Source organism: Sander lucioperca, chromosome 3 (assembly GCF_008315115.2).
Source record: "Sander lucioperca isolate FBNREF2018 chromosome 3, SLUC_FBN_1.2, whole genome shotgun sequence".
NCBI classification, from domain to species: Eukaryota; Metazoa; Chordata; class Actinopteri; order Perciformes; family Percidae; genus Sander; species Sander lucioperca.
The window spans coordinates 26,548,631-26,575,844 of NC_050175.1; the positions used below are offsets into that span (position 1 = coordinate 26,548,631).

General features: G+C 40.0%; 1 protein-coding gene and 1 long non-coding RNA gene across 10 annotated transcripts in view; one reads left to right on the forward strand and one right to left on the reverse strand.

Moving 5' to 3' along the window:
• LOC116067776 (zinc finger protein 821) overlaps positions 1-18,929 on the forward strand; it is a 19,296-nt gene extending 367 nt beyond the window's left edge. Inside the window, exons 1-6 of one of the 9 annotated variants that reach the window (XM_035999585.1) lie at positions 3,416-3,838; positions 9,562-9,693; positions 9,815-9,953; positions 13,917-14,012; positions 15,904-16,070; positions 17,808-18,929. In XM_035999585.1, the coding sequence (XP_035855478.1) occupies positions 9,903-9,953; positions 13,917-14,012; positions 15,904-16,070; positions 17,808-18,756 (1,263 nt within the window). In that variant the 5' untranslated portion in view covers positions 3,416-3,838; positions 9,562-9,693; positions 9,815-9,902 and the 3' untranslated portion in view covers positions 18,757-18,929. Of the gene's footprint in view, positions 1-3,415; positions 3,839-9,561; positions 9,694-9,814; positions 9,954-13,913; positions 14,013-15,903; positions 16,071-17,807 lie in introns of those variants that run through there. The other 8 variants (XM_035999581.1, XM_035999583.1, XM_035999580.1 and 5 more) reach the window with 8 other exon arrangements.
• On the reverse strand, positions 8,398-25,952 carry LOC118494720. Its single transcript, XR_004896886.1, has 3 exons — positions 23,896-25,952; positions 20,975-20,976; positions 8,398-8,410 (listed from the first exon to the last, which is right to left on the reverse strand). It is a non-coding gene; the product is annotated as an uncharacterized LOC118494720 (long non-coding RNA).
• Between the last annotated feature and the right edge of the window lie 1,262 nt (positions 25,953-27,214).

Sequence of the window (27,214 nt, forward strand, 5' to 3'; positions counted from 1 at the left end):
CTTACTTGGTATACAAACGCCCTAAATGTCATGACACAACGAGATTATTTTTTGAGATGGCATATTTTCTCTTAACCCTGCGGAAGAATACATTTTTACCCCGTCAATGTCGTGCTGCGGTCCGTTTACTCGTGGCAGTCAGTGATGACGACTATATGAAATGTTGTGACATTAGCAGTTCAGTGGTTTGGAGTGCCACCTAGTGTTGTTACTGTGCTATCCAAGAAATGATTCTGAAGGTAGGTTGGGCTTGATTAATAGTTTAATAAACATTATAATGTCTGGCCTGAGGTTTGGTCTTAAGGGTCGTTTTCATTGATACAGATCATATTTAAACAGAGTATAGGGTAAAATAAGGTCAAGTTGGGACAGTTTTAGAGTTCATTGTGATCAAACACAAGATTAACATTAAGTGATAAATATTGTGAATTTACATTTTTTACACTCACTCTAGTTATTACACACCCAGGACCTAAACATGCACTAATGGAGCGATGCCATGTCAGAGTGAGGGGGCTGCCCATTAAAGGTGCCCCGAGCAGTTGGGGGTTCATGCCTTGCTCAAGGGCACCTTGGCAGTGCCCAGGAGGTGAACTGGCACCTCTACAGCTACCAGTCCACACTTGGTACTTGGTCCGCACGGGGAGTCACTTGAACCGGTGACCCTCCAGTTCCCAAGCCAAGTCCCTATACGGACTGAGATACTACATACCCCAAGTAAGATAGAAGTAGCATACCAGTTAGCTGTCATCAATGATAAAGTAACAACAGAATCAATCAAATGGGTGTAACCAAAAGCACTGGTTAAAAAAGGGGTTTTGATAAAGAAGGTATTTATGAGATTAACTGCAGTAATTGTAATATCATGTGAAGACAGGTTGAGCCTGTTGTCCATGTGTTCACAACCTGTGTTAAATTATTATTATAAAACTGTCTGAGTAAACAGAGAATATGCTGAATGGGGAATCAGAGGTGGAAATTAGCTTAATATAGGCCTATACTTCCAATAGTTTTCACATCACATAAAACCATTTTTGTATTAATCAAATGACATTTCTAGTCACTTGATCTGCCTTTTTCCAATTTGCTTGAAGATACAAACTTGTAGTTTTTAGAATTCTCGAAACTTCTCTAGGAAAAAGTGATTTTTAAAGCCTATTTACCGAATTACAGCACAAAGTATTGCTATGAAATAAGGATTGTCAGACGTGTTAAATTTACGGTTTGCAGTGAAAAATGTTAGATGTCATTAACCTTAGCTTTCAGATAAATATTCAGAAACTTGGGGTTGGGGCCTCGGTTTCTGTGATTTGCTACATGAAGACATTGTAGAAATGAATTCATACATTGATAATACTTAATCCTATTCAGGCTCAAGAAGGGCAGGAAGCTATCCCAGCATACACCAGGTGGAAGATAGTCACCTTGATCAGGTCACTAGTTCATCACAGTGCTACTTAACAAATGGGTACTCGCATTATCAAAAATGTCCAATAAACTCTTTGGACTGTGGCAGAAAAAGGAAGAAGGTTAAGCAGATAATGGGATGCTAATTTAATGAATTAATTTAACGTGGCCATTCCTTTTGGAAAATGCTTTATTTTGTCTAGCCTCAAGACATTTTGAATGAATGAATTGAATTGTATGCAGCACTGGCAGTCTTACTTTAGACTTTAGAGTGTATGAATCAACACTTGTGTTTATACAAGTGCACACCCATCAAGTCACTTTTTCATATTTTTGACCTGCCAGCCCAGAGGCTTATCATCTGGGTGGACAAACAACACTCCTATCACCATTCATCCACTGTAGAGGCCTGTATCACAGCAGGAATACACAGTTGCCCTGTGTCTTTGCTGTGTCAAATCTGGAACATAGACTTAAGTTTAAAGGGTTGGTTCGACCAAATTACATATCATATTTGATCAGTTATCTGTTGTGGTATATACCCATGCTGATGGTGTTGGATTAATGTGGCCAGGTTTTGAGATATCTGAGATTTTTGTTGCTTTCAACATTAAAAAGAAATCACTTCAAATGTTCACCAGCAAGGTGAAACAATGTTCTGGTTACTGTAGGTAATCTATGCTATCAACAGTTTACATTCAATTGAAGACATGTTCTTTCTAATTTGGGAGAATTGACACTTAAAAATCAACCCTGCTTAGCGAGACACATACTAGATCATTTCTACTGAGGATCAGATTCATTTACACTAGAGCTCTCATTCTATCTGCTGATATTAGCTTATCACAGATACAGTAAATCAGACAGTATCTGTCTAGGTTTTGGCCGATAAGTAGTCTTGCAATGCCAGACCTATCTCCATAGCGCTGTAGCCGATAAGTGATAAAAAATTGAACAACAGAAATGACAATAGTTATGATTGTGGTCATTTAGAAACAGTGTCACCATTGCGCGATTTGTCCACCAGAGAGCACTGACAAGTGTAAATAACTTGGTCACAATTAATGAACAGCCAAGTTAAGAGATCATTATCAAAAGTCTTTTGTTAAGCACTGGTTTTAGGTTTTAGCACTTTCAACCACCTTGAAAAATGTAGTTTGACAAAACGGTGCACTTACTATTAGTTACCCATCTACTTCTACTTAATGTAATACATTTAAAAATATACCAAAACAGACTACTCTTAATTGGCATTCATTTATTCTGATTATTTTGGACAAAAAAATGAATGAACATAAAATGTTGTTCCTCTCACAAATATCTTACATATGAAAGTATGGCAAAGCAACATTTAGATATATTTTGAATTTATACCGCTTTTAGATTTCTCTTATCTCAAAAAAACAACAAAAAAAAAGGTAGGCCTACTGTAGGATGTGGAAATTTTGTGATTTTTTTTTTTTTTATACCGTCGCTTTTACTCCCACACGACGTGAACGCACCATAGTATGTATTTTTTTTTTTTTTTAACTTTATTACCATAGTATGTTTAGCACATAGACAGTATATAAGAAGGTTTATCATCTGTCGGTACACGATCCGTTCTGCACATGCGCAAAATGTTCGCGCATGCGCGGCTGTACGAGGATTTACGACACTGCACGCTGTTCCACGCTTCCGGTCGACAGCCAAGCTAACGTTAGTTTAGCTAACAGCTAATTCGGCTAACCGCTAGCTGATTGTAGCGGTCTGCCGTTAGCCTCCACAGGCAAGCTAACGTTAGTGTCGGTACACGATCCGTTCTGCCTGCACGATCCGTTCTGCACATGCGCAAGATAATACTGTTTTACCGAGGATACGACCTGCACGATCTGTTCCACGCTAGCCTCCACCGGGAAGCTAACGTTACCGACAGACACTGTTAGTTTTCTACTACGTAATCATGCGCATGCGCAGAACGGATCTTACAGGCGGTACGGATCGGGTACTGACACTTTGGCTTTTACGTTCGATAGATCAGCTGAGCTCGTGCGTCGCTGCAGTGAGTGCACGGATGCCAGCGGCTCGGGATCGGAGCAGCTCGGGGCCGCTCGGTGTCTCTCTGGTCGGGCTTAGACATCATTTTACACCCCCGGATCGACTGGATAATGTTTTTTTTATTAACCGCTGCAAGAATGTGACTCTTTTATGTATCCGTTTTTTTTTATTTTTTATGGTCCCGACTCTACTGATCGAGTAGACGATTTGATCACATTTTTTATTATTATTCTTTCGTTCACCATCTGTGCCCTCAGTGCGGAAAACACCTGGACTGGTCTCAGGGTAACCGTGCGGGGTTTGGAGGAGATTCCAGGTTTTTACCGGGAGTGGGCAATAATATGTCCAGGCGAAAACAGACCAACCCCTTCAAAGTTAACTGTAGGTATTCCAGGTATCGTCTTATGCTATTTCACGCGTTATTTATCCATATCACGTCCATTATAGGTGGATACTTTGTCTGTTTCACAGGAATGTGTTGAATTGTTGTTGTTTCTGTAGCGACCTGCATTAACGGTGCTTTCGTTGGTGCCCGCTGTAGCTTGTAATAGATTCATGTAGCTGTGTTAAACCAAAGACAGGATTTTGTCATGACATACCATCACATACTATATTACATAGTCAGAGTATTATGTTAGCAGCTGACATTTCAATATTGTAGAATTTTCTTTTTAGGTTTGAGTTTTAATAAAAACCGTTTTCTTGTCAGAGTGGTAGGCTAATGGATATCTCACTTTCATTTTCGTTTGTAGTTTGTATGAAGATACAGCACAAGACTTTAATGGCTGATTGATGATTTTTTTCCCCCACAATGGCCCCTTAAGTAGTTGTATTGACATAGTTTACATGTACGAAAACAAAAGAGACTGAATAAAGTAAGTGGACAGCAACACCTATTTCCTAAATAATACTTTGGGTAAATACAATAGAATAAATAAAAATTCTATTGAATTCTACAGAATAAAAAAAAAACATGCAAAGGAGCACATCTCTTGTAAATATATATAATATATAATATTTGACATTTTACATTTTATTGATAATGTTCCTCATCTCCTTGATCTTGTGCCAAACGTAGTACACGGTCGTGCGACATACGTATGTAAACCTCTTTCCTTTGAAATTGATAATGTGTGCAAACTTTTAGTTGCATGTTGGGTTGACCAGTAATTTATATCACTATTTGTGTGGTTTCCAAGTAGACTGATTCACAAGAAGCCTTGTGATAGTATCTTCCTGTAGTGAGCCTATATGACAGGGCTTGTGGCTAACCATGTTTGTGGCTTATGTGTTTTGTTTTAAAGTGTAATTTCTGTAGATTAATTTAGCCAAAACACCTTAGGTGTTAAGAAGGAATCAGACCTAGAGTCTCATCACAACTAGCATATTGTTAAACGGTGATCAAAGGGAACAAGCCTTTCTTTTACACACTGTGCATGCCATAGTTTGCACTGACACATAAGTTCCAGTAAAATATAATAACAAGAAAGCAATATAGAGCAGAAGAGTTGAAACATTCAGTTAATTAATCGATTAGTGGATTGACAGAAAAGAAATAGGCAACTATTTTGATAATTATCTAGTCAGCCCCATAGAGCACATAATCGGCAAAAACAAAGCAAAACCTCAGCTATTCAAAATATGTGCATCTGACCATTGTTGTTGAATGTTTCTGTTGTCTCTTTTTCTCCCTTTTTTAACATGAGATAACTAAAGTATTACTTGCTACAATAAGTCTATTCGTACACATTTTCTCATATTGAGGGTTTTCTGAGTGGAACATTGTCCTCAAGCATCCTTTTGTGTATGCATGGCTTTCCTATGTATCATCAATGGCACTACACTGTTGTGAATTGTAGCATCCCATTTCGATTTCATATTCTAATGAAATATTATACAAAATAAGTATACAAAATACAAAATTAACTTTATTGAAACTAAGGAATACTGGGGAGACCCATGGTGTAAATTTACTATTGATGTTCTTCTCTGTGCTTTGGCTTTTGGCCTTCTTCCCCCCAGGATCTCCTTTGTGGTGGACAGCATGTTGACCTCTTAAACACGCTTCAGTCCACAGAAGGGGATTGCCCACTGTAATCTGCTGAAGTTATGCATGCTGCAGCCCGCCTTTCTAAACATAGTGTGTTTAAACTGCTGTTGAAATGCATCTTGCTCTTGAGACTGCAATAATCCCTGCGAACTAATGAGCTAATTTGTTGCTCTGTAACACTTCTACAAGTGTCCAGGCTAGTGGGAGCTAAAAACCCTCAGGAGGGCCTGATACAATGTAATGTTGGCATGCGTTGGTGCACTTCATGCTGGGACAAATGCCAAGACATTTTTTAGACTTGACAAGCCATACCTCCCGCAGTGTCACTGGAGTGTGAGTTCAGGCACTGTGTTTTGTACTTTGACTTTCCTCTGCGGTGCCTTGATTGTTTTACTTGTCTTTTCTTGTGAGGTATGAATTCTAAACACAGAGCTGTCCCCCCTTAGAGGGTCAGACCAGACAGACAGACTGACAGACCAGACAGGCAGGGAGACAGTCTGACAGGCAAGCTGGCTGGCTGGCTGGCTGGCGCACACACACACACACACACACACACACACACACACACACACACACACACACACACACACACACACACACACACACACACACACACACACACACACACAGGGAATTCCAGACAATAACACAAAAGTGTGGTCTGTCTAGCTGTGTGTTCCTCCTTGAGTTTAATGCACAACAACTGCAAGAAGAACAGCATTATATAAAAGTGATCTGGAGTTGGAGCTGGTCCATGCTTTTTGGAGTAAAGTGGATGTGTCCTTTAGGTTGACAGTAAATAGACATCAGCATGTTCAACATTATAAGTGCATGTGTTACTGTAAAAAATCTGAAAAACTCATTCTTGGAGAGTTGACTATAATAAATACTGTGCAGGTTATTTCAGAACTTTTTAAATATTTGAGTAAGTGTACATATGTGTTAGTACAGAAGCTACAATTTTTGTTAATTGGACTTACATTTCATCTAATATGAAAAGTGCTTACTTCTGTTTCTGTCAGGCATTGGAACTTGGTTTTGAAAGAGCCATAATTAAGATGTTTTCTCCCAAATGTTCTCCCATATTAGCTCAGCACAAATGTTTCTTGATTATCTGTGATTATCTGTTGAAATTATTAAGGAGGAGCAGGTTAATTTCAGGTGTCAAACTAACCAGAGAAAGTCTTCCAAAAAGAGAACAAATAGGTCATCACCTTCTTCTTTGCAATATTAGGTCACCAGTTAACCAGAGTGAGTATTGATCAGATGTTTGGTCCACCATCCTCGTTCTCGTGTGTGTGTGTGTGTGTGTGTGTGTGTGTGTGTGTGTGTGTGTGTGTGTGTGTCAGGGGGCCATAACTTCCTGCAGATTCAGATGGTGTTGTGTGTCTGTATGTGTGTTTTTTGAGGGGATGATGGCTGAAAAGGAGAAGGAGGGGGCTTTGAATTCAACAGGACCCCCATTGCTTGGTGTTTGAGTAGAGTTTTGGCATTCTATCTTTTGTCTGTTTTGTTTTGCATACTACCCCTCCACCCCCCACTGCCCCCCCTCCCTCTTCTATGTGTCTGTTGGCTGATGAGTTTGTCTCTTTGTCTGGATTCAGTCAGACACTGCGTCACCTCCTGCCTACAGACACACAGACTCAGAGATAACATCACAGTGGCAGAGACTGAGGGAGGGAGGATGGGGGAGGGAGGGAGCTAGGAGAGACAGATGTACAGACAGAGCCCTAGAAGTGGGGGGATGGGTATCTCTCACACATCAATCATTGGCTATGTGCCGTGAAGCCAGCTTGTTGTAGTAGTTCATAGTTCAATACTACGACCCACTCTACCAGTGTTAATGAATGCTTTGATTTCTCTGGGAAAAGTGCCCAAACTGCGTTCACATACTAACTTCTTGACAGTAGCTAAACAGTAGAATGACAAACCTCAGACACTCAGAGAGAGAGAGAGAGAGAGAGTGTGTGTGTGTGTGTGTGTGTGTGTGTGTGTGTGTGTGTGTGTGTGTGTGTGTGTGTGTGTGTGTGCGCAATACCTCAGGATTGTGACAAGGGCTGTAATTACTTCTGTCAGTCTCAGGTAACTGAAGTCAGGATCTCTCTCCCATCTCTGATCTGTGTTAATGAAGAGAGAGCACACAATGGAAGAAAATTGGATTTTAAGCTATCGTTCATTTTAGTGATCGGAAGTGGGATGTTCTTCTGTGTGAATGCAAGAGAAGCTTTCAACAAAACTGTCTCCAGTGAAGCAGTGTTGGCAGTTAAATACAGGTTTGCGGGGTCAAGTGTGGTGATCATAAGAAAAGTGAAGGGATTTTGTAGAATCCTGCAACCAAGCTATAAAACAAAGAGTGGCATCACAAGGAGTTAAATGAGCCACATATTGGCTGTCATGTTATGAAGCTTTATCCTCCCCCTCAGAGCTGATGGTATAGATATGGAAGTAGTCAGAGCTACATACAAGCCGGGAGGACAGAGGGCGAGCCAGGCTGTTCAGCGTGTGGGTGGTATTGAGAGAGAGAGAGAAAAACACACTGAGTAGCAAGGCAGTTAGCTAGAGGAAAAGAGTGCAGGCTGCATCCCCCATGGGACTGCAGCATGGCTGTCGAACAGAGCTAGCATGTATCTGTGAGTGTATATGTGTGTGAAAAAGTGGGGGTTGGGATGCAAATTAAGTTAATGTGTGTGTGTGTGTGTGTGTGTGTGTGTGTGTGTGTGTGCGTGTGTGTGCACGCTTGCCTTGCTGGCTTAGCATTCATTAGTGTCGGATGGTTCATATAAAAGCATGGAAAGATATAGTCTGCACACTCCCATGAACATATATTTAATTAACACCAAGTGACGTTTAAGCGCCAAGCTTGACGCTCGAAACGCCACTTGATTGTAATTAAATATATTTTCATACCAGCATTATCTAGTGTCTAGATTCTATTTTTTCTGTTTTTTTACATGTTCTTATGTCCAGCACCTTGTATTTATTGTCTGAATGTGCAGCCTAAATGGCAAAGGTGTTCTTGTGGTCCACGTCTAGCGTGGAGCCCAAAAGTCGAACAGCCAAATGTAGAATTATATAAATAATTTACTATCTGTTTTCTTTTTTTCGGTGGACTGCTGTTCTGATAATAGGTTTAACTTTTTTTTCACATATTTTATGTGTGTGGATAAAACAGAACTCTAAGCTATAAACGAATGCAATGTGTTGAAAAATTCATACCTTCTTGTGGTATGCTTTGACAGTAGATGCTGGTTCTATGTTGCTATGGAGATAAAGCACTCATATGCTGGATACAATATATTGGTAAAAGGTTGCTTCTGTATTAAAACAGACTTAATTGATTGACCTGTTTAAAAATTATGAATCAACATATTTAAAACAAAAACAAAAAAAAACATGTCATTTGTAAAAATCAATTCCTCAACAGGAGGTCCTGCCACAATGGTACAAGGCCATATTGCTGTCTGTCTGTCTGTCTGTCTGTCTGTCTGTCTGTCTGTCTGTCTGTCTGTCTGTCTGTCTGTAGACACACTTATGTTCTTCCTGAATGGTTCATGGTATGCAGGAAATTGTGCCCCACACCTTTTTATGCAACTGCAAACAAAGAAATCTTGGATTATTTGCAAACTTCACTTGTAGTTCTTAAAATTGTACATTGATTAATAGAGTCATTCATTTATTGTAATATCAACAACCAATACTAGGGATTTTCTTAAACAATGATACAAAGGATTTGAACCATCCAACTCTACTATATCGTCATCATATGATTTGAGTAATAAATAAGGGTACCATATAGACGTAATATATTTTCTGGAAAATCAAATGGATTGTTAATGGATAAAACAGATAGGAATGTCTGTTTTTGGTAAATCCAGCAAGCATTGCCAAAATGGGTCTAATATACCCAGAGATGTTAAATGATAGATACCACATAATGACAAAATCTTTGATGTTAGGCAGATTTACATTGCATATCGTTATATTACCCACCCACTCCAGTCAGAGCAGGTCATTGTGCTCACTGGAAACACTTATCGTATTGACTGGTACTGTCTTTCTATCTCCAGGGCCTTTCCACACTTCAGGCATTACAGGACTTCAGCACACTATTAACATGGATGGCAGGGACGAATTCACCGAAGACAGTGAATGCTGCAGCAACAACTCCCAGGAAGTACAAGAGCAGGATAGCATCTCAGGTACAGGATGGAGGGACTGGACAGGGGAGGACTGGATGGGCTCTGTGGGACATCCTCGGACTGAGGGGTGTTAGTGAGAGTAAGCCCTGCTCTGTGTTCTGTTGTCTGTCTGTATTGATAGGGCTGTGTTTGCCTCCATAGAAGACAGTGATAGTGACCTTAACAACCACGGTGAGGACTCGTCCTCCAACGCCTCCGCCGACGACCACATGAGCACCAAGAGAACGCAGTGCCGCCTACAAGGAGCGGGAGTCAAAGAGGTGAGAGATTGTGCCACTTTTTGTTCATAGTGGTATTGTTTATTTCTTTGACAGTATTTTGCCTCATCTTTAAAGGGGTGATAGAATGATTATATAGGGTATTTCACACTGTTCCTTAAGGTCTCCTAATACGGTATGTAACATTGGTTGGGCTGAAAATTGCCCAAATGCTATTTTATGGCCCCTTAACTACCCTGTGAATATGGCCCTGTTTGTAACAAGAGCTTTTCTTCCAAATATGGTATGCTCATGAATATTTAGATGAGCTGCGCGCTGATTGGTTTGAGCGAACCACATACAAACATATTGGAGACGAGACAGCAGGTCTCATATTTCAGACACTGCAATGTTTCGTTACTAAATTCACTTCTGAGACTTTTTTATGCGAGAAATCAACTATATAAAGCTCAAATATGGGCCGTTTTGCGAAAATTGTTGGCTAATTGCAAATTTGGTAAGATGTGTCGGATTTCAGGAGGTCCACACAGTCTGACGAGACAGCGGCAGCCTGCTGGGCTCCATACCCAGGAGAAAGTCACCGTTTCTGGGTTACTGGACTACCGGGGCTCGGGGCTCCGCGGAGCTGGCCGGCTGCCAGCATAAGTATAGTATATTTACAGTTTGAATTTCGTCACGCCACTTATACAACAGCTACCATAAGGTCTTACAAAGCTAACGCTTGTGTCTGATTTCAATTTAATGCATTTTTGTGAATAGGAGGGGTTTCGTTAGCTGCTACTGTCCATTCAATCCTATGGGTAGCTAAAGATCGAGGCTAGCTAGCTAGCTACACTTTCGGCATAACTATGATATATTTACAGTTTGAATTTCGTCACGCCACTTATAGAACAGCTACCCTAAGGTCTTACAAAGCTAACGCTTGTGTCCGATTTCAATTTAATGCAATTTTGTGAATAGGAGGTGTTTCGTTAGCTGCTGGTGTCCCTTCAATCCTATGGTTAAAGATCGAGGCTAGCTGCAGGCCCTGGAGTTCCGTCAGGGCCTCGGCATTCGGCCGCTGTCACTTTAGCCTGCTGAGCTCCTGCTGAACTGCGACACACAGTCGGACAAAATTTGCAATTAGCCATCACTTTTCGTAAAACGGCCCATATTTGACCTCTACATAGTTGATTTCTCGCATAAAAAAGTCTCAGAAGTGAATTTAGTAATTAAATAGCGGACCTCTGGAGATCTGCGTGACCTAACTAGATTCAGAAGACTAAGCTGACCTCAGGTCAGTGGTGTAGCCTATGCAAATGTTGGGGGGTGACAAAGACTAGGAGTTGAGGAGTTGACGTCAACTATTAGCTTTGTTGAGATTCGCCCGTTTTCAGTAGCAATTTCAAATTGTAAGATTTGCAGAGGAAAGGGGTGTCAATGGGATTTTGAGGTTCTATGTATGTCCTATTTACCCTCCAAACTGTCGTTTTTCAACTATGACAAGGTAAAATCGGTTTTGCATTCTATCACCCCTTTAATTAGTTGAAGTACTGCCTATATGTTACAATATAGGCCACTGTACTGTGAAGTTGGTGGTGGGGCATGAACATACAAACAAGACATGAATTGGTGACATGGATCTGCCCTGCGTCATTGTGTAGGTGCCCAGTTTCATTTCAGTTTTTTTCTTCAACTCTCATCCACCAGTTGTGCGTGAAACAGCAGTTGATATGAATATTAATTTGGATATAGTTGTCCACTCTGTATAGGAACCTATGCCACTGTAGTATATGCTGCAGTTTTAACAGGTTTAACCTCAGTTACTGTATTGTACTTACTAGAGGTTGACCGATAGTGGATTTTACCGATACCGATAGCTAGGTTGGGCCGTATTTGCCGATAACCGATTAATCGACCGATAGTATTTATAACTTATACAGTTGACAAAATACATACATTGTTTCAAAAAAAGTCCAGACGCTTTTGCCAATAATCAAAATAATAATGTCATATTTATTGATATTACACCCACAGCAATGCTACACAAGCATGTGTGTTGTCTAAAACAGTTCTCCTACATATTTGGAGTCATCCAGTGCAAAAATAAACATAATGAGCATTATAATTCATATAAAGGACAAACAATCTCAAAACAGTGACGCCATTCTTCTCTGTAGAACGGTTTAGAACGGTAACAGACGATCTCTGACCTGGAGGGATCTATCTTTCCCACTTTATACTATATATATATTTGTTCTCGCTTGGATGCCCATATAAGGTATAATGTGTGACTTCCCATTGGTTGAAAACATAAACAAAGGCATCATGGGAGATCCCCTTGTCGGTAGCACCTACTGTCTATGGGTAGCACGGAGTTAGCGGCAGAAATGACCGAAAACGTGATGAATTATGGACATCAAGTGGATCTTGGATGTAACAGTTTGGATTTAATGCTCAACAACCCCGAAAAAAGGCACAAGTTCCAGGCTGGATAGAAAATCACCTGTAGAGGCTAGAAGACCTAGACCAAAGACACCCCCGTGACGGCTAACTCGTTAGCTTTTAGCTGCAGCAATCAGTAAGTCTCTACGTTTAACTGTTATTAAATTATCTAAATATGAATCAGAGGTGCCGTTTGGGATCGTGGACGAGCCTTTAGGGTTCTGATTCTGACATTTGGGTCGGACTTGCGTTTATTTTTGTCAGTGTTTTAACCGCTTGAGGTAAGTTAGCCTACTACTAATGTTTAGCATCATCTCAGCCTCGAAAGCAAACAAATATACTGTTGTGCTGTTCTTTCTCTACTAATGCAGCATCTATTCAACAAATTAATATGTACTGTATACATACCTTTTTGCTGTCGATGCTTTAAACGAGCATCTGATGTCAGCCTTCTCCGCACAGCATGTGCTCTCCGTGCAGCGCGCAGTAACATGTGTCGAAAATAAACAACACCAGGCATCAGTGATAGTTTTTATTTCGCCTCTAGAGGCCGCTATTGTAATGCATGATGCCAGCAGACCCTTCTCAGCTCTTGCGTACTGTGTAATGAATGACAGCGCGCGCCGCTCCAGCAACGGACGCAACCATCGGTATGGATTTTTGCCGATAACGATAGTTCCACCAATCAACTATCGGTGCCGATTAATCGGCAAAACCGATGAGTCGGTCGACCTCTAGTACTTACTGTGAATTCACAGTTAATGAGTTGCACATATGAGAAATAGCAGATCATTTGACTGAATTACTGTGGGGGTTCAACAGGAAGTACTGATATATGTTATATCTGACATTTTCACAGTGTTTTCTTTTCATAATAATTAAATGTACTGCAATGCACATATATATCTAACATTTATATGGTCACCTTTTTTTGTTTGTCTAGATTAAAAATTGTATTTGTTAAACTTCTTAAAAATCTATTTAGAAGATTTTACTATCTTGAGATTTATGTCAAATCAGTAAAATTGGTAGATAAGAGTTATTTTCACTTTGCAGCAAAAATATCTTAGAATGTCGTATAATCATTGAGCACTTCTGTGGGATGTTAACCAAAATATACCCCTACGCAATTAAGAAAAAAAGGCAAACACTTAAATTGAATGGACAGAACACCCCTGGTATCAGCCAATATGTTTCGTGCCAGGACATTCTGTTTGAAAATATTCTTTATTTCAGCTTGTGTGTGAGTCACATCTGTGACAGCACACAGCATCATGTCACTGTTAATGAGTCGCACACTCAACACATCACCAGATACCACTTGCAGAAATGTTCCAGCTGGAAACATGAAGTGAGTAGTGACTCCACAAAGGCCCGGCAAGAAATAAAAAAATATAGTTACAGTGTCAAGCATTATTCTTTACATGACATCTTCTAAATAAATACATATTTTAGTCTGTTTACTTTTAGAATTGTTGTCAAAATGGACATGAAATCCGAGTACATTGCTATGTCTGCTTTGCATACAGCACTGGTTTTGCTTCTGAAAGGGATTTTAATGGTGCTTGGTTTCCTCAGGAGAGCGAGGAAGGGGCAGACCACGGCATCAACTTTGTTTGTCCTCTCTGCACGCTGGATTTCAGCAGCCCTGAGAAGCTCATCTCCCATGTCTACCAGGTGAGAACAACATTGTCTCGCCTGTCCTAATCTAGACCAGAACCATGAAAACAAAGCAGCTTTAGATCCTTTTATTGCAGTCAACAATTAACAATTAACATCACACTTGGTATCCTGGGTACCTAATGATCGTGGGGTTGGAATTTGGAGTAATTTGGAAAGCATTGGATATTAAAAACTGTGAATAAAACTAAACGGCCGAACAATAAAGGTTGAGGAAAAAATTGACGTTAAAAAAATAAATAAAATAAAACCTGCTGATGCAGCATGTCAACAGCCACACCAACACCTTTCTTCACTTTCCTGGAGCACGAGCAGATATCTGACAGGAACATTGCAACTGTTGTGTTGAAAAAGGTTGAAAAACAGGCATTGTCTACCCTTCACAATAAAAGCCCAGCTTAAATTCACTCAGAGCATTTCAGTAAGAGGAAACTCAATAAAAAGCCATTTGCCAACACTAAATATCAAACAAAAGCCATACTATATCGTATATACATATACAACATATATTTGTTGTACTGCACATTGCTGCAGCTCCTCTTTTCACCCTGTGTGTTGAGCTCTCTGTTTTAGCTACAGAGTGAGGCATCTCACTTCTGTACTATCTTTGTTGGGAGTCGCACATGCACAGTAAGCTAGCTTGTCAGTTGCAGAGTATGAGGGCATGCCATGCTAGCAGTTAGGCAAGCATTATAACGTGTGTTACAAAGTGATGCACGTTTGTCACGGAAGTAAAGGCTGGACTACAACAGAGCTGTTTGGAGCAGTTTGTGAACAGTGTTTCTCTGGAAGATGGTAAGTCCCTTTGGGGTGGACAATGGTCTTTTTCACTTTGTAAACCTATAACGTGCACAAAAAATATATATATAACAAGATAAAGGAAAGGGGAAAAGCCAAAAAGCATAATATGAGCACTTTAAAAGATATTGCTCCTGATAATAAAGTAAAATCCCTTCAGGAGTAGTTCAAGAAACCTTATTGAAATGATTTGATGACAAACACCATCAAATCCCCTGTTTATCTATCCCTCTAAAGTGGATTAATTCACACATGTAAACACTTTTTCTAAACATAAGGGCTTTACTGTCTTCCTCGTCAGCAGCCTCAATGTTGAAAGAGCGCCACCTGCCCATTGACCCCTTGCTGTGGCCGAAAATGGCAATGCAGTTTATTTCCCTCTGCCTCGTAGCATATTAGATGAGGGTTCGATTCCACGCAAGGAGAGGCCACATTAAAAATAACAAAACATGATGGGCTCGTATTTCCAGCAGACAGAACAACTAAACAGTACTACAGTGGCAGCTGTAGTAGAGGAAATGTGATTTAGCTTACAGCCAACCTCACCATCAGCATATACCTGATTAAAGATTACACTTCATGTCTAAACAGTTTAAAATTCGGGTAGCCTAACTTGGAGTTATTTTAAGTAATTTTGGAGTAGTATTTGTGTTCTGGAGAATGCTACAAGCAGCAATACCACAGGCCAAGCAATCAGTCACTGATTAGATCACTGTACTAGTACAAATAACCAAACTTTTTCAATATTTGATTATTTAGAATAATTGAAAATCTTCAGCTGAGTATGATGTATGAGTTCATTGATATATCTTTTAAATGTTTGTGGTGTACTTTAAATGTGTCCTTTTCGGGCGCCCAGATAGCTCAGTTGGTAGAGCGGGCGCCCATATATAGAGGTTTACTCCTCGACACAGCGGGCCTGGGTTCGACTCCGACCTAGGCCCTTTGCTGTGTGTTGTTTCTCCTCTCTCTCCCTCTTTCATGTCTTCAGCTGTCCTGTCAAATAAAGGCCTAAAATAATCTTAAAAAAAAGGTGTCCTTTTTATCCAGTTTCTTGTTCTTAACCTGTTTTGCTTTTTGTCTTTAACAGCACACGACTATGATGAGCAATAGCAAGAGCTATGTGTGTCCAGTGTGTGGGCGAGCCCTGAGTTCGCCTGGCTCGCTTGGACGGCATCTTCTCATCCACTCTGAGGACCGCCTCTCCAACTGCGCTGTCTGTGGCGCACGCTTCACAGACACCAACAACTTTAACAGGTTCGGCTCCTCTCTACTGTATCTCTTGTCTCGGGTCTTTAATGCATATTGCTTTCATCTTTTAAATGAATAAGTATACATATATTTTGGATGCAATGTTATAGATGTAGATGCGTTATTGTAACCCCAAAGTTTCTCTGTTTTACTTCAAAAGAATAACATATCTTTAATTAAGCAGTTGAATTATGTAAAAAAACTAAATTTAAGTAAGTTGCTTCCACAGTTTTCAAGTAGATGAGACAAATAAATAATAAATTAATAATATAAAATACATTGTTTACCTCACAGTGTTTTACTGTTTTGCTGCTGCTGTTTTTTTTAATTACTCTTTAAACATTTCAAACAAGATCTAAGGGTTCAGTAACCCTTCAACAGATCCCTTTATCAGCATATGACAAAGGCAGCAGACATCACTGATTCAGCAGGAGAAACAATTGTAAATAATGCAGTGAATGAATTAAAAAATAATGTCAAAATACATATTTAGATTGACTGACTGGTTTTCTATTTGTACATCTAACAAGGTAGTCAAATCTATGAAAAGTACATTCTGAAAATGAATTGTGAAAATATGTCTTTAATACAGCACACTGGAACACTATGGAGCAGTGGTTTTTCAAAGTATGAGATAAGGCCAGATGCAGAACATGAGGGATGAATAAAATTAGTACTGCAATGACAGATTTAATGGAAATAAAAGTGCATGTTGCTTAGCAACTACCATTACGTTTCAGATATAAACACTGCAAGCACTGGCAAGGTCAGGACACATAGTAGAAGGACAAATATAGTGAGAAGCCGTTATGTAAAAGCAGAGAAAAGAAAAAAATGAGTTATAATAGTTAGGTGGTTCTATTAGTAAAACAGCATACAGTAAGTATGTATAAACTGAGCACAGATATACAAAAGCTGCATCATAGTTGTGTGTGAAAACCTTAACCCTAATTAACTGTGAATAAAGTAACTTTTAAAGCACCTGGCATACAGATGTATTGTTCCAAAAGTGTTATCCAGTCACCTTCGCTTGAGCCGTTAAGAGTGTGCTAAACTCCTCTCACACACTGTCCTGCTTATCTCTGAAACCACATAGCTGAGGAAATGAGTAAGATCAAATGAGTCGCCTTTTCCCCCACTGGACTAAATAGTTTCAGATCATGTCAATCATAGCAGCTTGATAGATGAAGTCAGCATTAACTGTTGTCTAAGTACATGTGACCATACGGAAAGGGTTGTAGTTAGAAGCTACAAAATGTTGACTAGTGGCAAATACAAGGCAACTGAAAGTGTTAATTGCCACGCATATGTCTGTGGTGTACCCTTCACTGTCATTATTATGCTAGCTGTCATACAACAAATTGATGTATTTATTAGCCTTTGATGCAGACTGGTGATTGTAGCTAAGCAACTCCTTCATTAAGTGTGGACCTGTAAGATTTGAATTGATCAAAGAATGTAGGAGATGTGTCCTGAGAGCTAAACACAAATCTAAACAAAGACAATTTCAATTTGAAGAAAAGTTCAAATAAGCAATAACATTCACCTTTTAAGTAGTTTTAGAATTGTGTCTTACTAAGGCCAATGAAGAGAATTGCACATACAGAAAGGGATGTGGAGATCGGGTCAGATTAATAAAGAAGAACATTTTCTATCAGGGGAATAATGCTGCTAATAAAAACTCTAGACATGAATAAGGGGATGTATCACTTTGACAAGCTATTTAATATTGTCTTTTCTTAGGGAGAAGCTTAAAGATGTCCTCGACACAACCATGATGGATGTCCCCGATGGAAGTGACACCTGTTCCATGTCCCTCTCTAGCAGCCCCATGACCAGCCCGGGCCACAGCACTTGCTCCTGCCACGGACCAGGCCCCAGTTCATGTCAGGGCCCTCACCCCTGTCAAGCACCTGACCCCAACCCCAATCTACGTCAGGCCCATCGTACCTGCCAGGGACCAGGCCACATCCTGAGCCAGTGTCAAGGCCCCAGACCATGTCACGGCCCAGGACCATGTGCAGTCTCTGACCAAGGACCCTCCTTTCCCTCATTGCCCGACGGCCTCCTCTCTGAAGGGCCATCGCTGGCATCTATCCCCGATGCTCTTAACTCCTCTTCCTCAGGCTTTCCTCCCATCCCTGACATCCTGAGCCCTATGACGGTGTATCCTGCTGGAGTGCTGCTGGTGTGCAACAGCTGCATGGCCTATCAGCAGTTAGTGGAGGCCCAGTCGCCGCTGCGAAAATGGGCCCTGCGTAGAAAGAACGAACCCTTGGAGGCCCGCATGCAGCGTCTAGAGCGCGAGCGCACCGCAAAGAAGAACAAGCGGGCGTGTGAGACGGAAGATGAGAGGGAACTGAGGAGGCTGCGGGACCGCGAGGCCAAGCGCATGCAGAGGATGCAGGAATCAGAGGAGCAGCGGGCACGCAGGCTGCAGAGGGACAGGGAGGCCATGCGTATGAAGAGGGCCAACGAGACGCCAGAGAAGAGGCAGGCCAGGCTGATCCGCGAGAGGGAGGCGAAGAGGATCAAGCGACGGCTGGAGAAGATCGACCCTGCTCTGAGGACACAGATAGAGCACGATCCTGCTGCCATGGCTGCCCTCACAGCAGACATGAGCCTCTTTCAGTTCCCCTGCCCTATGCCTGTTCCTTCCATTGATAATGGTCTGTTCATGAAGCTGCCCTAAAGGGGCCAGGCCACTAGGGGGGAAGGCAACTGGCCTCTGGCAGCACCATTAACCTCTGCACTCTGCCATCAGGCTGCCATGGTCACAGTGAACCATTCCTAGCTGCTTTACCTCCAGCTTCTTCTGTGTGGAACAGCTTGAAAGACAAACTGCTTTGTTAAATACAGCAAAAACTACTTCAATTTGTAATTTATTACAGTTTAGAAAACCTTGGGAACAGGGTGGAGAATGTTTCATATTGTATGGATGATGACATAAAAGCATGTTGTAAAGAGATTTATCTGTTCGTCTGTGTGCTAGCAGATTTAACAGTTCATTCTAGTAGGAGCAGTTATACTTCCTTTGAGGGGAAAAAATATTTTTGCACATGGACATTCAGTGACAGGAGTGGGGACTTTGTAGCCACAGCCCCCCTCCCTTCTGGTCCAATCCGCCACCCCAGTGACTCGGGTTTACCGGTAGCTACACCTCTCTTTTCAAGCTGCCACCATGGGTCCCTGGGAAGTTCATATTCAGTCAAACTCTACTACCTCAGCTGGCGCCATGGTCGCACACTCTGTCTCGTGGCTAACTGCGTTCCAACTCCAAGCTTCCAAAGCTCTACATGTACTGTACACTACTACAGAGGATGCGGGTGGTTTCCCACAATTTGTGTTTGCATTTATCACTCAGGCACTTTTAATAGGGCACAAACATTCACAGGAGCAAAACAAACACCAGTTCTAGTTTGACTATAATGTTTCCTAACGGATAAACTCTGAACGTTTTGTCCTATTGAACACGGCCAGTGTTGAGCAGCATTCACCTTCTGAGTTGTACAACTTCATGCATTCACCTCTTTACTTTCTCTTTGCCAATATTTCTTTTCCCTACATCGTTACACTCCGAATATTTTGCCAATGTACATTTTTTTTATTTTACTTTTTGTTACAGAGCTTTTCTTATTTCCTCATAAAAATGATCAGTCTGTGCTGCTGTTATTGTACTGTACAATACATTAGTTACCTCTTATATTTTGGGCTCATCACATTAAGGGATATTGTGCTAAAATGTTCCATTTAGTGGTCACAATGAAACAGTTCCTAATATGATACTTTACTTGAATTCTGCTTGCAAAGACACATTTGTTTTACTCATGAGTAAATTACGACATGAAAGTGTTATTATTATTATTATTATTATTATTATTATTATTAAGAGGATCATACATAGATAATGCATCCTCTGCATGCAATTTGTGTAGCATTCATATGCTTTGTAAAGCTGCAGTATACGTGACCTGTACCACTTAAAGGGGCTGTACTCAATATTCAGAACATTAATATAGCTGCAATCCACTATTTTCTATGTTAAGATGTAGTGGAGTAATGTCATCGTGTGTGTGTGTGTGTGTGTGTGTGTGTGTGTGTGTGTGTGTGTGTGTGTGTGTGTGTGTGTGTGTGTGTGTGTGTGTGTGTGTGTGTGTGTGTGTGTGTGTGTGTGTGTGTGTGTGTGTGTGTGTGCGCGTGTGTGTGTGTGTGTGTGTGTGTGTGTGTGTGTGTGTGTGTAATCCGAGCTTCTCTGTTGTTTGTTTTGCTAGCCAGTCCAGCCACGCGTGCATGTGAGTGCCTTGTGCTTCGGTATCAGGTCGTGAGAAAACGTCAGTATTTGACGAGTTGGGGAACGGTCTGAGAGCCATGTGGAGTCAATGCCAGCCCACTGTCTTTTCTGAGTATCGAGTACAGCCCCCTGAAATTGGGGTTCATTTATATCCATTGTTAGCAGAATTAATGAAAGATATTTATTGATTCATATGACAGAGGAACTGATTTTAAACTCATGTACCCTTCTTTATTTTTTTTTTTATCCCCATCCGTTACTGAGCACTGGGGCTCATTTCATGACACATACAGCCCATACTGGGAGAGAGATTTTATTAATCTATATTCATTAACCTCATTCCAGCACATATTTATGCAATATGATGTGAATATATTTTTCTTGTGAACATGTTTTGGGTTATTTTGTTACTGTCAGTGGTATAAAATTGTTGTAATGTTTAAATTAGAGGCCATGTCTGGATATCCCTTGTTTAATTTCCTGCTTTTAAGGTTACCTCCAGTTTTTCTTGTCTTCACTCCTCCAGATGCAAACATTTTACAGTGTCAATAAGCAGTTTCTGAAATATTCTTCAAAGAATATCAGAGACACGGACAAGTACTGGTTCTGTTTGAGTCACTCCTAGACGAAAGTCAATCTACTTGGCTGTAAATTTGGCAAAATGGCAGCAAATTTTACAAATTTAAAAAAGAAAAATGGATTTTTTTTATTTCATCCTCAGAGGCTTTCTAGGAGTGCATCAAACCTCTATGCAACAGATGTGTTATTTATTCCAAGGGAAATGAATTCACTTTTCACTGAAACTATGCAGAATGCGACTTTAATTTAAACGGACTTCAATGTAAAGAGTTTAGCTTCTCAGGCAATTTAACTCAGTGAGAGGTCTCAAAGCCTTGAGACATCACCCTGGTCCATTATAATCATTTATAGATCTATCATATAATGTGATAGCAACAGTCTTGGGCAGTTGTGTGACTTTTCTAGGGACACTTTGTCTTCAGAGATGTGTTTTCTCTTCCTAGTTCAGCACATGAAAGCAACAGGGTCTCACTGCCATCCTATTCATGACACTGTACCGAGGGCAGATCAGTGTGCTCAACAGAGGCTTCAGGTGTCATTTATTTCTCTCTTCTCTCAGACTATGAATACTGGGTATTCTCAGAGGTTGCTCTTTGAAATTGCTGTGATCCCCTTTGGCCTACAGTGGACCAGTGTGATAGAAAACCGTGGCGTCTGTGGTCTGACACACTATTGCAAAGGAAGTACTCTGAACTCTGAAGTGATGCTGGTCTTTAATGAGCAGCACTTTCAGTATGGATTAGATAAGCACTGCATGTTGTGAAACTGCACTTGTCATAGAATGGTTCAATATGAGCTTGTGTTCTACTGTTAGTTTATGCCTGCCTGTTTTTTATAATCAAAAAAAAAAAGTAAAAAAAAAAAAAAAAAAAAAAGTTGGCCTTTCTATATTAATTCTATCAGGATTTTCTCTTAATGTCCATGTTTACAAAACAAATCTCTCTGAACGAGGCCAAATGAATGAGCTTAATGGCAAATGAGAACATTCGTGCTTGCTGCGATATCAATGCATTCTGACGGGAGGACACTTTGGGGATGCCATCCTCTGTTACAGGATTAACAGATGTACAGACCATGCTGAAACCTGGTAAAGAATGTGGAAATAAACATTGACTTTACTATACTGGTAGTGTCTAGTTTCACATCCCTCCTCCTTTGTTTTATACACACAAACATTTGTGTCACATGCCTTTCTTTAACAGTGAGAGATCTCTTAAAATGAAATAAAGTGTAGTTGGAGTTTTAACATAAAATATTTAAGAAAAATTATGACCTTTGTGTTTGTTGGTGGTACGTAGAGGCAGTGTGGTGTATTATCCTTTGTACTTGTAATGGGTTATTTCAGCTTTTTACTTCTACTCAACTACATTTAAAATAAATACAGAAATATTGCAGTTTTTAGGGAAGCAAAACATTGACTTGTAAAGTAAGATGCAGTAATACATTACATAAACTACCAAACAGTTAAATTAGTCAAACCTTTTGTTTTAATGCATCAGTGATAATAAATCGATTATGGGTCCATTCTGCTGCATGTTGCTGATATATGAACTTCTACTTATGAAGACAGGACATAAATTGTAAAGGTGTACTTTTACTCTGAGGTATTGCTGCTTTCACTTTAGTGAAAGATCTCAATACTTCTTCCACCACTAACTCCCTCTAAATGCCACGAAAGAGAAGAAAACAAATAGATACATCAATTCAACTAAAGAAACACGTCACACAAGTTGGATAATAGTTTATATATATATATATATATATATTATATTGTGTTTACTTAACAAACATGATAAATGCAAAGTCTCCAAGTTAGCTGTAACAATAAAAATACAATATCTTTGTGTCCTTAAAGTACATAGAATTAAAACAGCAAAACAAAAACCGCCCTAAGTAGTTCACAGAGAGGTACAAATATACAGTACAAATCTATTTTATTCAAAAACGGTACAAATAAAAATGCAACAAAATAGAGATATTAATGCTTTGTTAAAGTCAGGTAGGTGTAGGGTAATCTAAGGGAGCACTTTCGGTCAACAACTGTAAGGCTTCTGATAAAGATCAATACATATTGGTACGGCCATAAGATATTAAAACTCACTATACAAAGTTCATACAACCTGGATTATACTTGAGGATTGAATGTTACATTTACATCATTGCATATATTTTGCAGATTTAGGCATTTTTTTTTTAAAAAAGATGCTGTTTTTGTGTTTTTTTGATAGTTGCACACATCACATAAAAAGCAGTCACCTTGTGCCAAAAAAGTACAATATCAAATCTGAAAATACAGACTTCTTTAAAACTTTTTAACCGTTTAGCTTGTTTCTCCTGATTTAATTGGACATCAGCAACACTAAAATCATCCTAAATTCACCTTTGCAGTTCAATATGGGATCAAAAAGGAAGGAGTTCACATAGGGAGTAAAAATCCCCACTGCCAACGTCACAAAACATAATAAACCATTACATTACCACCAATGGAAAGCTATCTGATTAATGCAGCCTGTCTCCATTTAGTCAAACCGAGATTCTGTTGACCAGAAACTGTGGGACACAGTACAAGACACCAAACACAATGCATTAATTCTAGGGATTAAAAAAAAAACTACTGATCTTGTGCAACAATAAAAACTACAGATGTGTGCGTGTGTGCGCAAAGAAGAGCTTCTATTTACTTCACTTCCACACATTTAAAAAAATAAAATAAAAAAATAACAGGAATTAAAAAGGTAGGTAGGCGTAGAGTGTATTAAAAACGTAACTGATAAAATGAAGAACAAAAAAAAAAAACACCACACAAACTTGCAGATTTCATGGTTGAACCGTCTGAAAGAGAAATGACCGTCACCCTTTGAGAAATATGAATTTCATAAGCATGACAAGAGTGTCAAAGCTTTGACATTTCTGATTTGCTCTTGTACAGCCTGAAAAGGTAACACCAAGTCTACCAGAAACATTATTCCATGTTTTAAATTTCACACATTGTACAAAGCAGAATTTAAGGCATTATTGACAAGCACCATCAAAGCTATCTACACAAAAAAAACACATCTATCTACAGAAACACACAACCTGTGATTTTGTGTGCTTTACATTTTGAAACTCTTCAATTTACCAACAGTTTTAAGTTCAAAACACTGTAAAAGGGCATTTAGTGCAATTACTTACAGCAACAGGCTATCAGTGATGTGAATGGACAGCTCAAAGCAGAGGGAAAAAACAAAAAGGCTCATGGGCAGCGAAGGATGGTCTTGCTGTGCGAATCAACCGGAGGTAAAGTCACATCTGGCATTGCTTGCACCATTTAAATCCCATCAAATGCAATTTGACCCAAAATACAATGTCAAAGTGGCTTAGTAATCGTGCCAAAATAATGCTAGGCAAAGGCTTGGAAATTTGAGGGACAGTAATCTCAAATGATTTGGCTCCGACCGTGTGGCATCGTGAGAAGACAATAAAAGTTTACTAATCTATGAGTCAACAGTGTGCTATACATAGGGAGGTGGGGACAAAAATCCAATAATCAGACATCAGCGTAAAATAACTGCATCAACCCAACCTGCTCTACTGCTTTGGAGAGCTGCACTTAAGACAACCAAGAGTACAATACTGAGTTTACTGCATAGAAAATGCCAAGACTACATGAAATGTTTTCAGGTATTATGTATATTGCTTACAGCATGAAAAAGACTCAATGTGGTGAGCTTCTGATGGTAAGAAGTATTATTTTCTGAAACTCCGATTGCAAAGCATTTTAAAAGGACAGGTTCACATTTTTTCAAGTAGCTTAATACAATACTAATTCCATATGTAAACTAAAAAAGTTAAACTCCGCCAAGGAGGTAATGTTCTCGGTTCGGTTTGTCAGCAGAATTGCAAAAAAACTACTGGCCTGATTTTCATGAAACTTGGTGGAAGGGTGTAGCATGGGCCAAGGAAGAACACATTATATTTTGGAGCGGGTCTGAATCAAGAATTATTTTTTTTACTTTCATTAACATTGCAAGATAGGGCAGTCCTTCTGTCCATACTGGCTGTTAAGAGATCCCTTTTTAATGCGATTACAGTTCAAGTGATGGGATGGGGGACAAAATGTTTGACATTGGAATAGCATCAGGAAGGAATCTTTATACAACCAGTATGGACAGGAGGAATGATTACAGCGACCAATAACCGTTCATGGGCATGTGAGAATTGTTTTAAGACAGACTTGAAAAAAATATTAAACCATCCTTTAAAGCTGCTCATAATGACAGTACCAAAGGATGAGCGTCTACTAGGGCCAGTTCTGGTGACTCGGTGACAGAGGGTCGGGCTGTATACTCCATGAACTAGAGAAGTTAAGAGAGTTGAAGAGGACAGATAGGCACACAACAGTGTCTGGGGCTGAGGGACAGCACCAACACATTAGTCAGACACTAAAATTGAAAACAATGTAACTAACTGACCATCCTGTCTGAGCGCATCCAATGTAAGGAAATATAACAGGTAATGCATGAAATATTCAAAAGTGATCAAATGTTTTGTCCAAAGTCTAAAATTTAAATGGTGCTGTGTGATTTACAAGTTTCAATGGGAATGTCTGCCTAAAAGGCCATTTTACAGTCGCCGTAGCCGAGCTGGCGCGCGCCAATGTGATGTCAAAATGACGTAGATCTTGCTGGCGCGCCAGGATTTTGAGTGCGTGACCGGAGGGCACACAGCACTATTTTTTTCAGCGACGTGCGACAAAGCGGAAACAGGAAGCATGAACTAGCTCGAGGGGAACTGGATGCCAGTCTCTCTTGTAAACTTACTGGGTTAAAGAGGAGTTCTTTTATGGCGAATGAAAGGCTTGATCCGACGAAGTAGGTCATTAAATCAAATCGAAGAATTGACATCAATGCTGCTGCCAATTCTGCTGTTTACCTTTTTCTTCTATTCCGTAGAAATAGCAAAGTCGGTAGCCTTTCCTCATTACTATTATTATTATTATTATTACACTGGCGCTCGACAGCTCGGCTGCGGCGAGTATACCCCACGTTTAAGGAATGTTGTCCGATTATAAACCTCTGAATGATTTTATGTGTGGTCTAATTGCACTTATTTTCAATTTCACCCTTTTTATTTTTTATTTTCAGTAACCAGGATGAAAATCTGTTAGGACGAAACTGCAGCATTCATCTTGGCTAATTTGTAAACAGAGTTAAAAATGCAAGTCAGATTTTCTCTCTCTCATCACTAAACAACAATAACACTTCAAACATATTCCCTTCATAAAAGAAACATCTACTGTACTGTGATTCAGTCAGTGTGAAACCAATGACATTTTCTATGTGCAAGACAATTAAAAGATCCACTGGATAAAGTATATCCTAGTACAAAAGCGAAGGACCGTATACAGTAAAACAAAAGAAAGAACAGAAGATGACTTGATAATGATCACAATGTAATTAGAGTCAAGCCTTTCTTGGAGATGCACTTGAGTAAAAGATTAAATATCATCAGTGAGATGGAGAATCAAGAAGAAGCGGTTTGATCTACAATGATTTCTTGAGAAATTTATCATGCGTTGCTTGTGTAGAAATACTGAAGAATCAATGAAATAAACACCAAAATAGTGCATCACCTTTAAAGGTCAGGGTCAAAAGAGGGTCAGATCTCACACCTCAGAGATATAAAACAGCCGACGACGAGAGACTCCTGGGGGAGAGCAGTACAGCCGCATGCTGTTAAAAGAACTATTGCTTTAATTTGGTAACTGAGCAGAAAGTAACAAGGACAAAGAGAACACCTGGTCACTGACTCACTCGCATGCAGGGTTTCTCTCTACAAGGAAAACAACAAGGCCATTCCACTCCTCTGGGGTTTTAAGGCTCTGACACACCAACCCGATTATTGACCATCGGACAGTCTGGCGAGGTCGGTGACTCGAGTCTGTTCGGTGTGTTCTGTGCCGTCGTCAGTCGGAGGAGCCGTCAGCATCCATTTTGGCCGATTTGACTTATTGAATCGGCCAGTGGGCAGTCGGACTCAATGACCAATCTGATTGGTGGAGTGCTAGCACTCGACTGGCGAATCGGTGCTTCTTTCACAAGAAGAAGCCCGAGAGCTGACAACACCAGTATCTTCTTATTACTAGCCATCGTATTTTCTTCCGTTCAGCGAGTAATGACAACAACGATCCTTCTTGACTACTATCAACACTCTGATGAAAACAATGACTGACGACAATGTGCTCTGTGTTTACTAGGTCTAGAGAGATGTTCCGTCATTTCCGGTTTAAATTTTTTGG